Consider the following 14617-nt stretch of genomic DNA (forward strand, 5'->3'; position numbering starts at 1 on the left):
GCTGTACTTTATGTAACCTGGTATATCCAAAATGTGATCATTTCAGCGTGGAATCAACAGAAAAGATTCCTGGGATGGGCTACGCTTTTTGGTGTGGTGTTTGGAATCTGGTGTGCATTTAGACTCTGGGATTGTTCGGGTTTCTGGTGCTCAGCTGCCACATGTGGCTGGTGGCTCCTGTATTGAGCAGTGAAGGTCTGGAGCCTCTGTGCTTAGCTGCTGAGCCCCAGAGCTTCTCCCCTTTCCCCAGGGACCTGGGGGCGGGGAAGGGGCTATTTTCACGGGAAGCTTGGAGGGTCTGGGTTGAGGCTCATGGTTTTTACCACAGCCAGAGTCACAGCGGAAGGAGTTTGCGGAGAGGCTGGAGTCCCTGCTGCACCGTGCCTACCACCTGCAGGAGGAGTTCGGCTCCACCTTCCCTGCAGACAGCATGCTGCTGGACCTCGGTGAGCTGGGCCTGGCACAGGCGGGTGGGCACGGAGGGTGGCAGGGATGGAGGTGAGGAGAAGGTGCGAGAGCTGGGCCGTGGTCCTCAGTGCATCCGATGAATCCGGATCCCCAGGGCTCTTGGACCTCATGTGATCCAGCACCTTATTGCACAGATGGGGAAACTGAGGTGTTCCCTTCTCCATGGCAGGCTGGAGCACAGCTGAAGGGAGGCCATGGGAATCCCCAGCAAGTGCAGATGGCCCCGTCCCCTTTGGGTGCGACCTTGGGGCTCGTGTGACAGCATCTCCCTGATGGCTCTCCCAGGCCTTCTCTTAGTCCCTTCCTGCGGCTCAAACCGTGTGGATGGATGGGGTGCCTCCTGGGAGGCTCACTGAGAGCAGGCCCAGGGCCAAGACCAGAGCTCTGTTGCTGGGTGGGTGGAGGTGAAATGTGACATTACTGAGGGAAACCAAGTCGTTCTGCCAAATAGCCACTGTCCTGTCTGTGTTCACCATGTCCCGGACCCCTGCAGTGAATGACCTCTGGGTCCCTCCCTGTGCACTCAGCCCTGTCAGGGATAGTATCAGATTCCTGAGGGTCTAGCTCCCTGCCTCTGCCAGTGGGGACACAGAACTGGGGTGGGTTGGGACAGCCCTGCCCTGGCTTCTCCCCACCTGCTTTCTGCGTGGCTTCTCTGTTGGTGGAATCTGCCTCTGTGGCCTCCCTATGTGGTAGAAAGGGCTGGGGGGACCTTCCCGCTGCAGGTCTGTGGCCTTTGCTTACTTGCTCACCAGATTTTTCCTGAGCACCCCGGAGGTCCACACCCCTCAGCCCTTGGCGGAGCAGGGAGGGGACCCCAGGTGAGTGGCCGTGGACTCTCTCGAACCCTTGGCATCAGTGGCTGAGTTTCAGCTTGTCAGTGGCTTGTCCAGGGCCACACAGTGCAGCCGTCCTCCCCTGCAGGGCTCGGGGGCCTTCAGACCTCAGGTCTAGCAGTGCGACTTGTGAGCCTGGCAGAGCCACTCACCAGCCGAGAGCCCGCACCTGAGGCTGACCACCTCTGAGGATGTCGTGGTGATTGAAGGAGGTCACTCATTGGGGCGACGAGTCCAGTGTCTTCACACAGAAGCACTCGGCATGTCAGAGCTTTGCCCCTGAGCATGGGCATCGCAGACCGGGGACGAAGCCTCCCCTGGGCCTGGTGGGGGCTTTGGGTACTGGGATTCCCGCTGAGCACTGTGCTGGGAGTCTCAGCCCCTCCCTCTCTCGCCACTCTTCCCAGAGAGGACCCTCATGCTGCCCCTGACCGAGGGCTCGCTGCGGCTGCGGCCGGATGACGAGGACAGCCTGACCTCAGAGGATTCCTTCTTCTCCGCCACCGAGGTGACTTAGGGTAGGGTGAAGGCCAGGCCTCTTCTACAGGCTCATGGGGCCGGCACTGGGTCATGGGAAAGTGGAGGCATTTCCTCCAACGGGAGCAGAATTTGGATGCTCCCACGGGCCTCCCTGAAGCTGTCGGGGATGGGGGGAGGGCTGAGAAATTGGGGCCATTGTCCTGTGGGTGAGACCAGGGCTTCTGCCCCAAAGGGCTCCAGCTGTGTCAGCCTCTCCCTCCTCCAGACCGCTGTGCCCATTGCTTGGCCTCAGTCTCCTGCCATGGGCACGTGGATCAGGCACGGGAGGACATGTACATGTGCCCTTTAGGTGACCTCTTTCGGAAGGTGCCCTGGAGATGGGGATACTAAGGGCCAGAGCTGGGCTGGAACTGGGGCCTCCTGGCCAGTTCCCTCCGACATCCCCTCAGGGAGATTGGCAGTGGGCAGGCACCTGGGGTGGCCACTGTGGCTGCCTGACGAGCAGGCCCCCTCTAGCCGCAGCCTGCTGCTCACGCGGGCTTCCCCGGCCCCCTCTTCTGCACCCTCCTCCAGCTCTTCGAGTCCCTGCAGGCCGGAGATTACCCGATCCCACTCTCCAGGCCTGCTGCTGCCTACGAGGAGGCCCTGCAGCTGGTGAAGGAGGGGAAAGTGCTCTGCCGGACCCTCAGGTGAGCAGGGGTGGAGCGAGGGAAGGGACAGGAGGCAGTGGGTGACCCTGGCCCTTGTGGGAGGCGGAGAAGCCAGTGGTGTTTGGTGAGGACTCAGCCTGAGTGAGTCCAGGCTGCCTGGGGGCTGTGGTGAGCTGGCGACAGCTCCTCCCCCAGCTGCAGAGGGCCTGGATGGACCCATACTGGCAGGTCTGGTATCAATAATGACAGTAATAAATGGACATAATTTATAAAGAACAATAGTTAATATCTGTTCTAAATTCTGAGAGGCTATTTGCTTCTACAGCACATACACTAAAAAAAAAAAAAAAAATTGGAATGGGCCCAGCACGGTGGCTCATGCCTGTAATCCCAGCACATTGGGAGCCTGAGGCAGGCAGATCACGTGGTCAGGAGTTCGAGATCAGCCTGACCAACATGGTGAAACCCCGTCTCTTCTAAAAATATAAAAATTAGCCAGGTGTAGTGGCTCACACCTGTAATCCCAGCTACTCAGGAGGCTGAGGCAGGAGAATTGCTTGAACCTGGCAGGTGGAGGTTACAGTGAGCCAAGATTATGCCACTGCACTCCAGCCTGGGCAACAGAGCAAGACTCCGTCTCAAAAAAAAAAAAAAAAAAAAAAGGGCTGGGTGCGGTGGCTCAAGCCTGTAATCCCAGCACTTCGGGAGGCCGAGGCAGGTGGATCACGAGGTCAAGAGATGGAGACCATCCTGGTCAACATGGTGAAACCCTGTCTCTACTAAAAATTAGCTGGGCATGGTGGCATGTGCTTGTAATCCTAGCTACTCAGGAGGCTGAGGCAAGAGAATTGCCTGAACCCAGGAGGCGGAGGTTGCGGTGAGCCGAGATCGTGCCATTGCACTCCAGCCTTAGTAACGGGCAAGACTCCGTCTCAAAAAAAAAAAAAAGGAATGGTACAGAGAAGATTAGCATGGTCCCGGTGCAAGGATGACACACAGATTTCCCAAGCATTCCATATAAAAACAAAAGTGAATTCTCAGGGGGTCCAGCTACACAGGAGGTGCTGGTCCTAAGTGCAGGGTCTGGAGGCAGCTCCTCGATAGGAGGGTCAGGAACCCAGGCTTTGGGGACAGGCAGACCCGGGCGCCTCCAAGTTCTGCTGCCCGTAACAAGTCACTTAACTTCTCTTAGCCTCAGTTTTCTTGTTTGTGGTTATATTTAGGCCTCTCCACCATCTTAAATTAACTTTTTTGTATGATAAGAGACTGAAAACTTTTTTTTTTGTATTTTTAGTAGAGATGGGATTTCACTGTGTTGGCCAGCCTGGTTTCAAACTCCTGACCTCAAGTGATCCACCCACCTTGGCCCCTGCAAAGGATGGGGACTACAGGCTCACTGAGCCACTGTGCCGGGCCTGAGAACTTGGGTTTTTGATTATGGCTTGCGGATTTCAGTATGTGTGTTTAAAAGTGAACCTGGAGCTGTATGCAGTGGCTGATGTCTGTTAATCCCAGCACTTTGGGAAGCCGAGGCAGGCAGATCACCTGAGGTCAGGAGTCCGAGACCAGCCTGGCCAATATAGTACAAACTCCACCTCTACTAAAAATACGGGCATGGCGGCATGTACCTTCAGTCCTAGCTACTTGGGATGCTGAGACAGGAGGATCGCTTGAACCTGGGAGGCAGAAGCTGCAGTGAGTGGAGATCACCCCACTGCACTCCAGCCTGGGCAACACAGTGAGACTCCATCTCAAAAAAAAAAAAAAAAAAAGCCAAAAAACTGGGCAGGCTCTGGCTCATGCCTGTAATCCCAGCACTTTGGGAGGCCAAGGCAGGTGGATCACTTAAGGTCAAGAGTTCAAGACCAACCTGGCCAACATGGTGAAATCCCATCTCCACTAAAAATATAAAAATTAGGTGGGGTGCGGTGGTACGTGCCTATAATCCTAGCTTCTTGAGAGTTTGAGGCAGGAGAATTGCTTGAACCTGGGAGGTGGAGGATGTAGTACGCTGAGATGGCACCACTGCACTCCAGCCTGGGTGACAGAGTGAGACTCCTTCTTAAAAAAAACAAAAAGTTCACTGACCAGGAACGAATCAGACACTGGCTGACGCCGAGGTGATTTAGATGAAGGGTGGCCACCCTGCTGGGTGGTTCACCACATCTGCCATCAGGAGGCAGTTTGGCCATTTCAGTCCTTTGCCAGTGAAGTGTGGGGCGGGTTGTGGCCTAAGCAGGCCTCGGTCATCTCTGTAACCCAGTGCCTGAGAGGCCGACATGTCCTCATAGCTCATCCAGGCAGACTCGTCCTGTGGCCTGGGAAGACCAAGGCCTCAAGGGAGGCAGGCACCAGCCAGAGGTCACACTGCCAGGCTGAGGCAGGGCCAGGGCTGGAGCCAGAGCCTCTCCCCTCCCCACTCAGGTGCCACCTGACCCCCCGGGGCATCACTGGGCAGGGACCAGGTTGTGTGACGCCATCTGTCCTCCCCTCAGGACGGAGCTGCTGGGCTGCTACAGCGACCAGGACTTTCTGGCCAAGCTGCACTGTGTGCGGCAGGCCTTCGAGGTGGGTGTGGCCTGGGGGCTCCGCGGGGGTGGGAGGCGAGGGGCGGTCAGGCCGGCCACGGCTGTGTGGCATGTACGTGGCCTCCTGGTCCCTGGCCAGCCCTGCTCCCACCCTGGGCTCCTCTGTGGCAGGTGGGCAACCTACCTGGCCTCTTCTGTGGCCCTCTCCATGGGCTTTGAGGGACTGCCACGCCAGCAGCTCACTCCTCTCCCTCCCTCCTTCCCCAGGGGCTTCTGGAAGACAAGAGCAACCAGCTTTTCTTCGGGAAAGTGGGCCGGCAGATGGTGACAGGCCTGATGACCAAGGCTGAGAAGGTAGCAGGGTGGGGTAGGGGCAATTATAAAATGCAAACCTGGCCGGGCGCGGTGGCTCACGCCTGAATCCCAGCACTGTGGGAGGCCGAGGCGGGCGGATCACCTGAGGTCAGGAGCTTGAGACCAGCCTGGCCAACATGGTGAAACCCCGTCTCTACTAAAAATACAAAAATTAGCCAGGTGTGGTGGTGTGCGCCTGTAACCCCAGCTACTCAGGAGGCTGAGGCAGGAGAATCGAGCGAACCCAGGAGGCAGAGGTTGCAGTGGGCCAAGATGACACCACTGCACTCCAGGCTGGGCTACAAGAGCTAGACTTCGTCGCAAAAAAAATAAAAATACGGCCGGACGCGGTGGCTCAAGCCTGTAATCCCAGCTCTTTGGGAGGCCGAGGCGGGTGGGTCACGAGGTCAAGAGATCGAGACCATCCTGGTCAACATGGTGAAACCCCGTCTCTACTAAAAATACAAAAAATTAGCTGGGCATGGTGGCGCGTGCCTGTAATCCCAGCTACTCAGGAGGCTGAGGCAGGAGAATTGCCTGAACCCAGGAGGCGGAGGTTGCAGTGAGCTGAGATCATGCCATTGCACTCCAGCCTGGGTAATGAGCGAAACTCCATCTCAAAAAAAATAAATAAATAAAATAAAATAAAATGCAAACCATAGAGGGTCCCCCTGAACCCCACCTGCCAGAGGGAACCCCTGTGCACAGGCTAATGTGGGTGCCTCCTACTCGATTCTGTAGACTCTCCAACTGTGGATGCTGTGGTTGCATTTCTAGGCCTTTGCCTACTTACCATCCTGCAATTTACTCTGGGGAGTAGCGGCATATGGCGTGCGTCTCTCCACACCAGCAATGGAACACACCCAACTGGGGAGTGTTCCATTGCGTGGAGAGCACCACACGATGACCCCAGTCCCTGATGGATGGACACTTGGGCTGTCTAGCGCTCACCATCACAGACATCACTACTATAATCTTCCTTACGGGGCTCTCCTGAGAGGTCTTCTGTGAGGCAAAGCATGGATATGGCATTTCTTTTTTTTTTTTTTTCTTGAGACGGAGTTTCGCTTTTGTTACCCAGGCTGGAGTGCAATGGCGCGATCTCGGCTCACCGCAACCTCCGCCTCCTGGGTTCAGGCAATTCTCCTGTCTCAGCCTCCTGAGTAGCCGGGATTACAGGCATGCACCACAATGCCCAGCTAATTTTTTGTATTTCTAGTAGAGACAGGGTTTCACCTTGTTGACCAAGGTTGGTCTCGATCTCTTGACCTTGTGATCCACCCGCCTCGGCCTCCCAAAGTGCTGGGATTACAGGCTTGAGCCACTGCGCCCGGCCGGATATGGCATTTCTGTGTCCTGGACATTTAGAAGGCCAGCAGATATTGCCAGTTGCCCTCCAAAAGGCCTTAACAACTTGCGTTGCTGCTGGCAAGATAAGGGTGTCTCCTTGCATCTTTGATTATTAATGAGGTTCCATAATTTTTGTTTTTGTTTTTTCTTTGAGACGGAGTTTTGCTCTTGTTGCCCAGGCTAGAGTGCAATGGCATGACTTTGGCTCACTGCAACCTCCGCCTCCCAGGTTCAAGTGATTCCCCTGCCTCAGCCTCCCGAGTATCTGGGATTACAGGCATGCGCCACCACGCCTGGCTATTTTCATATTTTTAGTAGAGATGGGGTTTCTCCATGTTGGTCAGGCTGGTCTCAAACGCCTGACCTCAGTTAATCCACCCGCCTCGGCCTCCCAAAGTGCTGGGATTACAGGCGTGAGCCACCGCACCCAGTGAGGTTGCATAATTTTTGTTGATTGATTACTTGTCTTTTTTTTTTTTTTTTAACGGGTTTGAACACAGCTTTTGAACAGTTGGAGAGATGAGTGTAAAACACACATCTGACCTCATACATCTGCTCCTCACCTGTTGTCTGGTTGTAGCCAGCCACCTACAATGCCTGCTTGTGCCTGCTGCCCTTGGGGCAAAGGCCAAGCTCTGTTTGGTGTTTGCTGCTCTGTGAGCGTCATCCTGTCTGGCTGAAGGGCCTTCTAGTGCACCAGACTTGCTGCCTGATCTGGGCTTTGCATGTGCTGGGCTCTACACCAGGAACACTGTTGCTCAATCTCTTTTTTGTTGAGACAGAGTTTTGCTTCTGCTGCCCAGCCTCAGTGCAGTGGCATGATCTTGGCTCACTGCGACCTCCACCTGCCATGCTTAAGCCATCCTCCTGCCTCAAACTCCTGAGTAGCTGGGACAACAGGCATGTGCCACCACAGCTGGCTAATTTTTGTATTTTTTGTAGAGACTGGGTTTTCCTATGTTGCCTAGGCTGGTCTCAAACTCCTGACCTCAGGTGATCTGCCCTCCTTAGCCTTCCAAAAGTGCTGGGCTTACAGATGTGAGCCACCACACCTGGCCTTCTTCTTTTTTTTTTTTTTTTTAAGAAAACAACTTGAGGCCAGGTACAGTGGCTCACGCCTATAATCCCAGCACTTCGGGAGGCCAAGGCCGGTGGATCATCAGGTCAAGAGATCGAGACTGTCCTGGTCAACATGGTGAAACCCTGTCTCTAAAAAAAAAAAAAAAAACAACTTTATTGTGAAATACACATAGAAGACAGTGTAAAAAAGTATAGGATTTGGCTGGGCACGGTGGCTTACGCCTGTAATCCTAGCAGTTTAAGAGGCTGAGATGGGAGGATTGCTTGAGCCCAGGAGTTCAAGGCTACAGTGAGCCATGATTGCACCACTGCTCTCCAGCCTGGCCAACAGCATGAGACCCTGTCTCAAAAAAACAAAAAGTATCTATAGGATTTTTTTTTTTTGAGATGGAGTCTTGCTGTGTCATCTGGGCTGGAGTACCGTGGTTCGATCTTGACTCACTGCAACCTCTGCCTCCCAGGTTCAAGTGATTTTTCTCCCTCCACCTCCCTCCCAAGTAGCCGGGATTACAGGCACGCACCACCATGGCTGGCTAATTTTTGTATTTTTAGTAGAGACAGGGTTTCACCATGTTGGCCACGCTTGTCTGACTCCTTACCTCAGGTGATCTGCCCGCCTTGGCCTCCCAAAGTGCTGGGATTACAGGCATGAGCCACCGCGCCCAGCATAGCTATAGGATTTAACGAAAGGAAAGACAAATCCCGTGTAACCAGCACCCAGGTTAGGAGGTGGGACACAGTGTCTGGAAGCCCCCTACTCCAATTCTCCTCTGTCTTCCTCCCTCCCCATTCCACGGTCACTTGTCTTCTGAGTACCCCCAGCCGTCTCTGTCCCAGGAGGTCATCACCTGATTCCCTGAGACCCTAGAGAAGCCCTGGGCTCACTGTGGTGGTGTGGCCTCACCACCTGCCTCCTGCTCTGGGCTGCCTTGTCCTTCTTCTCTTGTTATTCAGTGAGCTCCATGGGGGCCAGGGCTGGAGCTCTCCTGGCGCAGGTGTGTGCCCCATCCAGGGCCTGGCACAGGGCAGGACTGTATAAGCACTCCTCGGATAATTCCGCTCCCAGCAGCGGCCATTTACCTGCAGTGCTCAGTGTGTGCTCAGGGTGCTTCAGCTTGGGTAGTTCATTTAAGCCTCACCACAATTTCTGCTTGGTGGATGAGGGTGCTGAGCCCAGGAAGGGAAGGGGGCTTGTCCAGGATACTAAGCAAGTCAGGGGTAGAGCTGGATTTGAAGTCAGGTGGCCTGGACCCAGCCTGAGCCCTTCGCCGGGTCTCTGTGGGCCTCCGCAGGAAGCTGAGTGAGTGAACAAGTGAAGGAAGGCTAAGGTGGGTGCCAGGACTCCACCCTTTGGGGAGCTCCACTTTGCAACTTCTCGGTGTGGGACTTTGGTTTTATTAGCAAATGAGGCTGGGCACAGTGGCTCACGCCTATAATCCCAGCATGTTGGGATGCTGAGGCAGGTGGATCACCAGGTCAAGAGATTGAGACCAGCCGGGCGTGGTGGCTCAAGCCTGTAATCCCAGCACTTTGGGAGGCTGAGGCGGGTGGATCACGAGGTCAAGAGATTGAGACCATCCTGGTCAACATGGTGAAACCCCGTCTCTACGAAAGATACAAAAAATTAGCTGGGCATGGTGGCACGTGCCTGTAATCCCAGCTACTCAGGAGGCTGAAGCAGGAGAATTGCTTGAACCCAGGAGGCGGAGGTTGCGGTGAGCCGAGATCGCGCCATTGCACTCCAGCCTGGGTAACAAGAGTGAAACTCCGTCTCAAAAAAAAAAAAAAAAAAAAAAAAAAGAGTGAGACCATCCTGGCCAATATGGTGAAACCCTGTCTATACTAAAAAATACAAAAATTAGCTGGCGTGGTGGTGCGTGCCTGTAGTCCCAGCTACTTGGGAGGCTGAAGCAGGAGAATAGCTGGAACCTGTGAGGTGGAGGTTGCAGTGAGCCGAGATCGCATCACTGCACTCCAGTCTGGGCAACAACGCGAGACTTCGTCTCAAAAAAAGAAAGAAAGAAAGAAAGAAAGAAAAATCCGTGGCTGGGTGCAGTGGCTCACACTTGTAATCCCAGCACTTTGGGAGGCTGAGGTGGGCGGATCATGAGATCGAGAGATTGAGACCATCCTGGCCAACATGGTGAAACCCCGTTTCTACTAAAAATCCAAAAGATGGCCGGGCACGGTGGCTCAAGCCTGTAATCCCAGCACTTTGGGAGGCCGAGGCGGGTGGATCACGAGGTCAAGAGATCGAGACCATCCCGGTCAACATAGTGAAACCCCGTCTCTACTAAAAATACAAAAAATTAGCTGGGCATGGTGGCACGTGCCTGTAATCCCAGCTACTCAGGAGGCTGAGGCAGGAGAATTGCCTGAAGCCAGGAGGCGGAGGTTGCGATGAGCCGAGATCGCGCCATTGCACTCCAGCCTGGGTAACAAGAGCAAAACTCTGTCTCAAAAAAAAAAAAATCCAAAAGTTAGCCGGGCATGGTGGTACATGCTTGTAGTCCCAGCTACTCAGGAGGCTGGAGCAGGAGAACCCCTTGACACCTGGAGGAGGTGGAGGCTGCAGTGAGCTGGGATCATGTCACTGTACTCCAGCCTGGTGACAGCAAGACTCCGTCTCAAAAAGAAAAACAAAAACAAATGGAAGCTGTTCAGCAGCCCCTGAGCTTCAGAGCCTGCGCCGAGTCCTGGGACTGGAGCAGTAACTGATGCGCTCTATTAGAATGGGGCCCGGCCCTGCCTGGGCAGATGCCAGCCCTGGGCAGATGTGAGCCCAGGCACCAGGGTTGTAGCATCAGTCCACTGGCTCAATGTGGTGTCAGTGGGGCAACCACAAAACCTCATCACGTATGGGTGTCCTCCTGTGTGAATGGGTGTGTCCGGGGGACGTTACATGATAGGGCACGCTCAGGTATCGAGGACCGGCCCATATCTTCATCGTCACTGTTTACCAGTGAGAAAACGGACTCAGTCAGGGTGGTCAAAGGATGGCCCAGGATATCCCAGCAAATTTTCTTTAAAATGTCATGAAAATACTTTGTCAAAATTTGGGGCCAGGTGCGGTGGCTCTGCCTATAATCTGTAATCCCAGCACTTTGGGAGGCTGAGGTGGGCAGATCACCTTCGGTCAGGAGATCGAGACCAGCCTGGCCAACATGGTGAAACCCCGTCTACTATAGCCTGGTATGGTGGCAGGCACCTGTAACCCCAGCTACTCAGGAGGCTGAGGCAGGAGAATCACTTGAACCTGGGAGGCGGAGGCTGCAGTGAGCTGAGATGACGCCACTGCACTCTAGCCTGGGCGACAGAAAAAGACTTGAAAAAACAAAATCACTGGTTAATCCATGCTGAGAAACAACCCTGACACTTAGTGTTTTTCTACGTCCATAAATGCAGACCCACATCTGAAAAGAGTGTCCCAAACCCCAGGTAACCCTCAGGGCCCCAGAGAGTGAAGGATGCGTCACGTGTGCCGAGAGCCTCAGTGCTGCTCAGCAGTGCTTCAAGTGCTGTTTTTTGAATGCTTTGGTGCTGGATTGACTGCGTCACACACGAGCTCAGCCACTGCTCCAGAAGAGCCTCATCAGGGTGGGGCTGTAGCTTCTCCCCTTTCCCTGCTGAGGTCCAAGGTCATGGAGATCTGAACCTTTGACTGGCTGACTCTAACCCTCACATTCCGTGTCCCTCCAAAGTGAGATGACGCTGTCACACTGGGCACTCCTGGAAGATGGCAGGTGGTCAGCAGAGGGGCCGGCCTGACCTGGCTGGGTGGCATGGTTCTCTGGAGTAGCACGCTGTGCTGAGTAGGAGACACTTCTCTGCCACGTTTTCCCTGTGGCTGCTGTGTGGGGATGGGCCCCAGCTGTGCCTTGGCATCCACAGGCCAGCCTGTCCCTGTGGGTCTTGTCCAGTGACCAGGATGGGCTGTGCTTCTCCCCACAGAGCCCCAAAGGCTTCCTGGAGAGCTACGAGGAGATGCTGAGCTATGCCCTGCGGCCTGAGACCTGGGCCACAACGCGGCTGGAGCTGGAGGGCCGAGGGGTGAGTTGCTTTGTGCTGAACCCTGGCATCCCGGGCTCCCCTGCATCCTGGGCCAAGCTCTGTCCCAGTTCCAAGTGGCTGAGCTGTTTCATTGCTGCTCACAGCCCCAGTTCCTGCCCTGCCCCAGGCCAACGTGGAGGGAGGAATGGCCCCAGCTATACCCGTTTGGACAGCAGAGCGGGGAAGACGTGTCCCCCTCACGTGTGTGCATGCCCTGGCCCCCCAACCTCGGTCTCCCCGTCTGGAAAGTGGCCCTGAGGCGCCAGCGGTGCCCCCATGGGTGGTGTCGGGTGCCACGCATGAGCCTCCCGGGTGGGACCCTCTGCAGGTGGTATGCATGAGCTTCTTCGACATCGTGCTGGACTTCATCCTCATGGATGCCTTCGAGGACCTGGAGAACCCCCCGGCCTCAGTGCTTGCCGTCCTGCGGAACCGCTGGCTGTCAGACAGCTTCAAGGAGACGGTGGGTCACTGTCCCGCTCCCAGACCCACGCTTGCTCCCATCGGCCTGTGCGCTTGCCTGCTCCCATTCCCTCTGTCCCTGGCATTTGCACCATGGCTGGGCCCCCAGCCCTTAGATCGAGGGCTGCAGGCCTGGGAGACCAGTCTGCTTGAAGAAGCCTCCAGGGTGCTCCGTTGCTGCCTGGTGCCCCAGTTTAGAACCAACGTGGTGTGCGTTTTCTTCCTATTGTGTGGTTTCATTTAGTTAATTCCACTCATTCTTTTTTTTTTTTTTTTTTTTTTTTTGAGATGGAGTTTCGCTCTTGTTACCCAGGCTGGAGTGCAATGGCGCGATCTCGGCTCACCGCAACCTCTGCGTCCTGGGTTCAGGCAATTCTCCTGCCTCAGCCTCCTGAGTAGCTGGGATTACAGGCACGCGCCACCATGCCCAGCTAATTTTTTGTATTTTTTTTTAGTAGAGACGGGGTTTCACCATGTTGACCAGGATGGTCTTGATCTCTTGACCTTGTGATCCACCCGCCTCGGCCTCCCAAAGTGCTGGGATTACAGGCTTGAGCCACCGCACCCGGCCTCATTCTTTTTTTTTTTTGAGATGGAGTTTCCCTCTTGTTGCCCAGGCTGGAGTGCAGTGGCTTGATCTTGGCTCACCGCAACTGTCACCTACCAAGTTCAAGTGATTCTCCTGCCTCAGCCTCCCAGGTAGCTGGGATTACAGGCATGCACCACCATGCCTGGCTAATTTTTGTATTTTTAGTAGAGACAGGGTTTCTCCATGTTGGTCAGGCTGGTCTTGAACTCCTGACCTCAGGTGATCCACCTGTCTTGGCCTCCCAAAGTGCTGGGATTACAGGTGTGAGCTGTGAGTCATTGCGCCCTACCTTAATTCCAGTCATTCTGTGCCGGTATGAATTATATTCCATTTTGATGCACCCTGTTAAATCAAGTTAAAAGAGGGTAAAGCAAAACCATAAAGAAAAAAAGGCACAGAGCAAGAGACAGCCCAACACAGGACCCCCAGCGAGGCCAGTAGTGACGCTCCAGCAGCTGGGCCGTGCTGCCTGGGCCCAGGCTTCCGAGAGGCAGTGTTCAGGCAGGAACCATTGCTCCCACAACCACCAAAGGAGATGGGATTGTGTGTGTGGCCCTTTACAGAGGAGGAGACTGAGGCTCAGAGAGGACCCAGCAGTAAGGTTAGAGTTGAGACCAAGTCTAGGGATGTCTGACTCCATAATCAGAGGAGGAAGCCGCAGCGCTTGGGCACCCGGCGCCATCTTCCTGCTTGGAGTGGGAGGGCTTGGTCCTGGCTGGCAGGGGTGGGGGCTGTGGGCTAGGCCCGTTTGGACAGCAGCGCGCATCCTGTCTTTGATGCAGGCCCTGGCCACTGCTTGCTGGTCGGTCCTGAAAGCCAAGAGGAGGCTGTTGATGGTGAGTGACTGGGCAGTGAGGTGGTGTGGAGCCCTGAGCTGGGCAGTGAGGTGGTGTGGAGCCCTGAGCCGGGCTGCGAGGTGGTGTGGAGCCCTGAGCCGGGCTGCGAGGTGGTGTGGCTGCAGAGTGGAACTCCTTGCTGAGCCACTTGGCCCTGGCCGCCTGTCCTGCCATTACCTCTCCCAGGGCCGGGAGCTCCCAGGAGGCGCGGCTAGACCCACTTCCTCTCCTCCCAGGCCCAGCACAGAGCAGGCCACTGGGGATGGGAACAGACACCCTAGGGTGGTGGCCACAGGGCTGGCCTGGTGCAGGCGCCTTGCTGGGGACAGGACGCCCAGGAGCAGACAGAGCCCGCCCCTTCCCCACCAGTAGTCAGGTTCCTGTCATCTCTGCTCCCAGGCAGGGACTGGCTGTGCTATCTGGGCTGTGGTTTGTTGCTGCCTTCTGCGGGCTAGGTTCTGCTGCCCAGCTGATACCAGCTGCTGCTGCCACGTGCTCCAAGCACTTCCTGAGCCACCAAAGCCCCGCCTCGTGCAGTTCCCCCAGTGGCCCGTGGTTACCGTCTGCATAAGTTAAAATGGGCTTTGAAAGCTCGAGTCACTGCCCAGGGCCATCCAGCGGGAACGTTCCTGAGCTGGGTCGACCTCTAAAGCGCGGCCCTTTATGCCACACCTGGGACCAGTCCTCGTCCTACCTGGGCCCCAGCCTGGCCCCTCAGCCTTGTTGCCACTGCAGGTGCCCGACGGCTTCATCTCCCACTTCTACTCCGTATCGGAGCATGTGAGCCCTGTCCTAGCCTTCGGCTTCCTTGGACCCAAGCCTCAGCTCGCTGAAGTCTGTGCTTTCTTCAAGGTAAACAGGGAGCAGTTTTTGTTCTTTCCTGACCACTGCCCTGGGCACAGGCGGACTCTGGGAGGTGCCAGGAATGGGGTGA

At 55.6% G+C, this 14617-nt stretch overlaps 1 protein-coding gene and 1 non-coding gene across 3 annotated transcripts in view; both read left to right on the plus strand.

The window, feature by feature from the left end:
* The window catches only part of MIGA2 (mitoguardin 2), a 33786-nt gene that overhangs the window by 17222 nt on the left and 1947 nt on the right, over positions 1–14617 (plus strand). For both annotated transcript variants that reach the window (XM_010350745.3, XM_074395450.1), the window contains exons 7-15: positions 329–446; positions 1712–1812; positions 2358–2473; positions 4930–5002; positions 5230–5316; positions 11698–11796; positions 12125–12259; positions 13630–13683; positions 14419–14535. In XM_010350745.3, the coding sequence (XP_010349047.3) occupies positions 329–446; positions 1712–1812; positions 2358–2473; positions 4930–5002; positions 5230–5316; positions 11698–11796; positions 12125–12259; positions 13630–13683; positions 14419–14535 (900 nt within the window). The remainder of the gene's footprint in view (positions 1–328; positions 447–1711; positions 1813–2357; positions 2474–4929; positions 5003–5229; positions 5317–11697; positions 11797–12124; positions 12260–13629; positions 13684–14418; positions 14536–14617) is intronic.
* Positions 3355–3457, plus strand: LOC120366468 (U6 spliceosomal RNA). Its single transcript, XR_005581127.1, has one exon. It is a non-coding gene; the product is annotated as a U6 spliceosomal RNA (small nuclear RNA).

Source organism: Saimiri boliviensis, chromosome 2 (genome assembly GCF_048565385.1).
Source record: "Saimiri boliviensis isolate mSaiBol1 chromosome 2, mSaiBol1.pri, whole genome shotgun sequence".
Taxonomy (NCBI): domain Eukaryota; kingdom Metazoa; phylum Chordata; class Mammalia; order Primates; family Cebidae; genus Saimiri; species Saimiri boliviensis.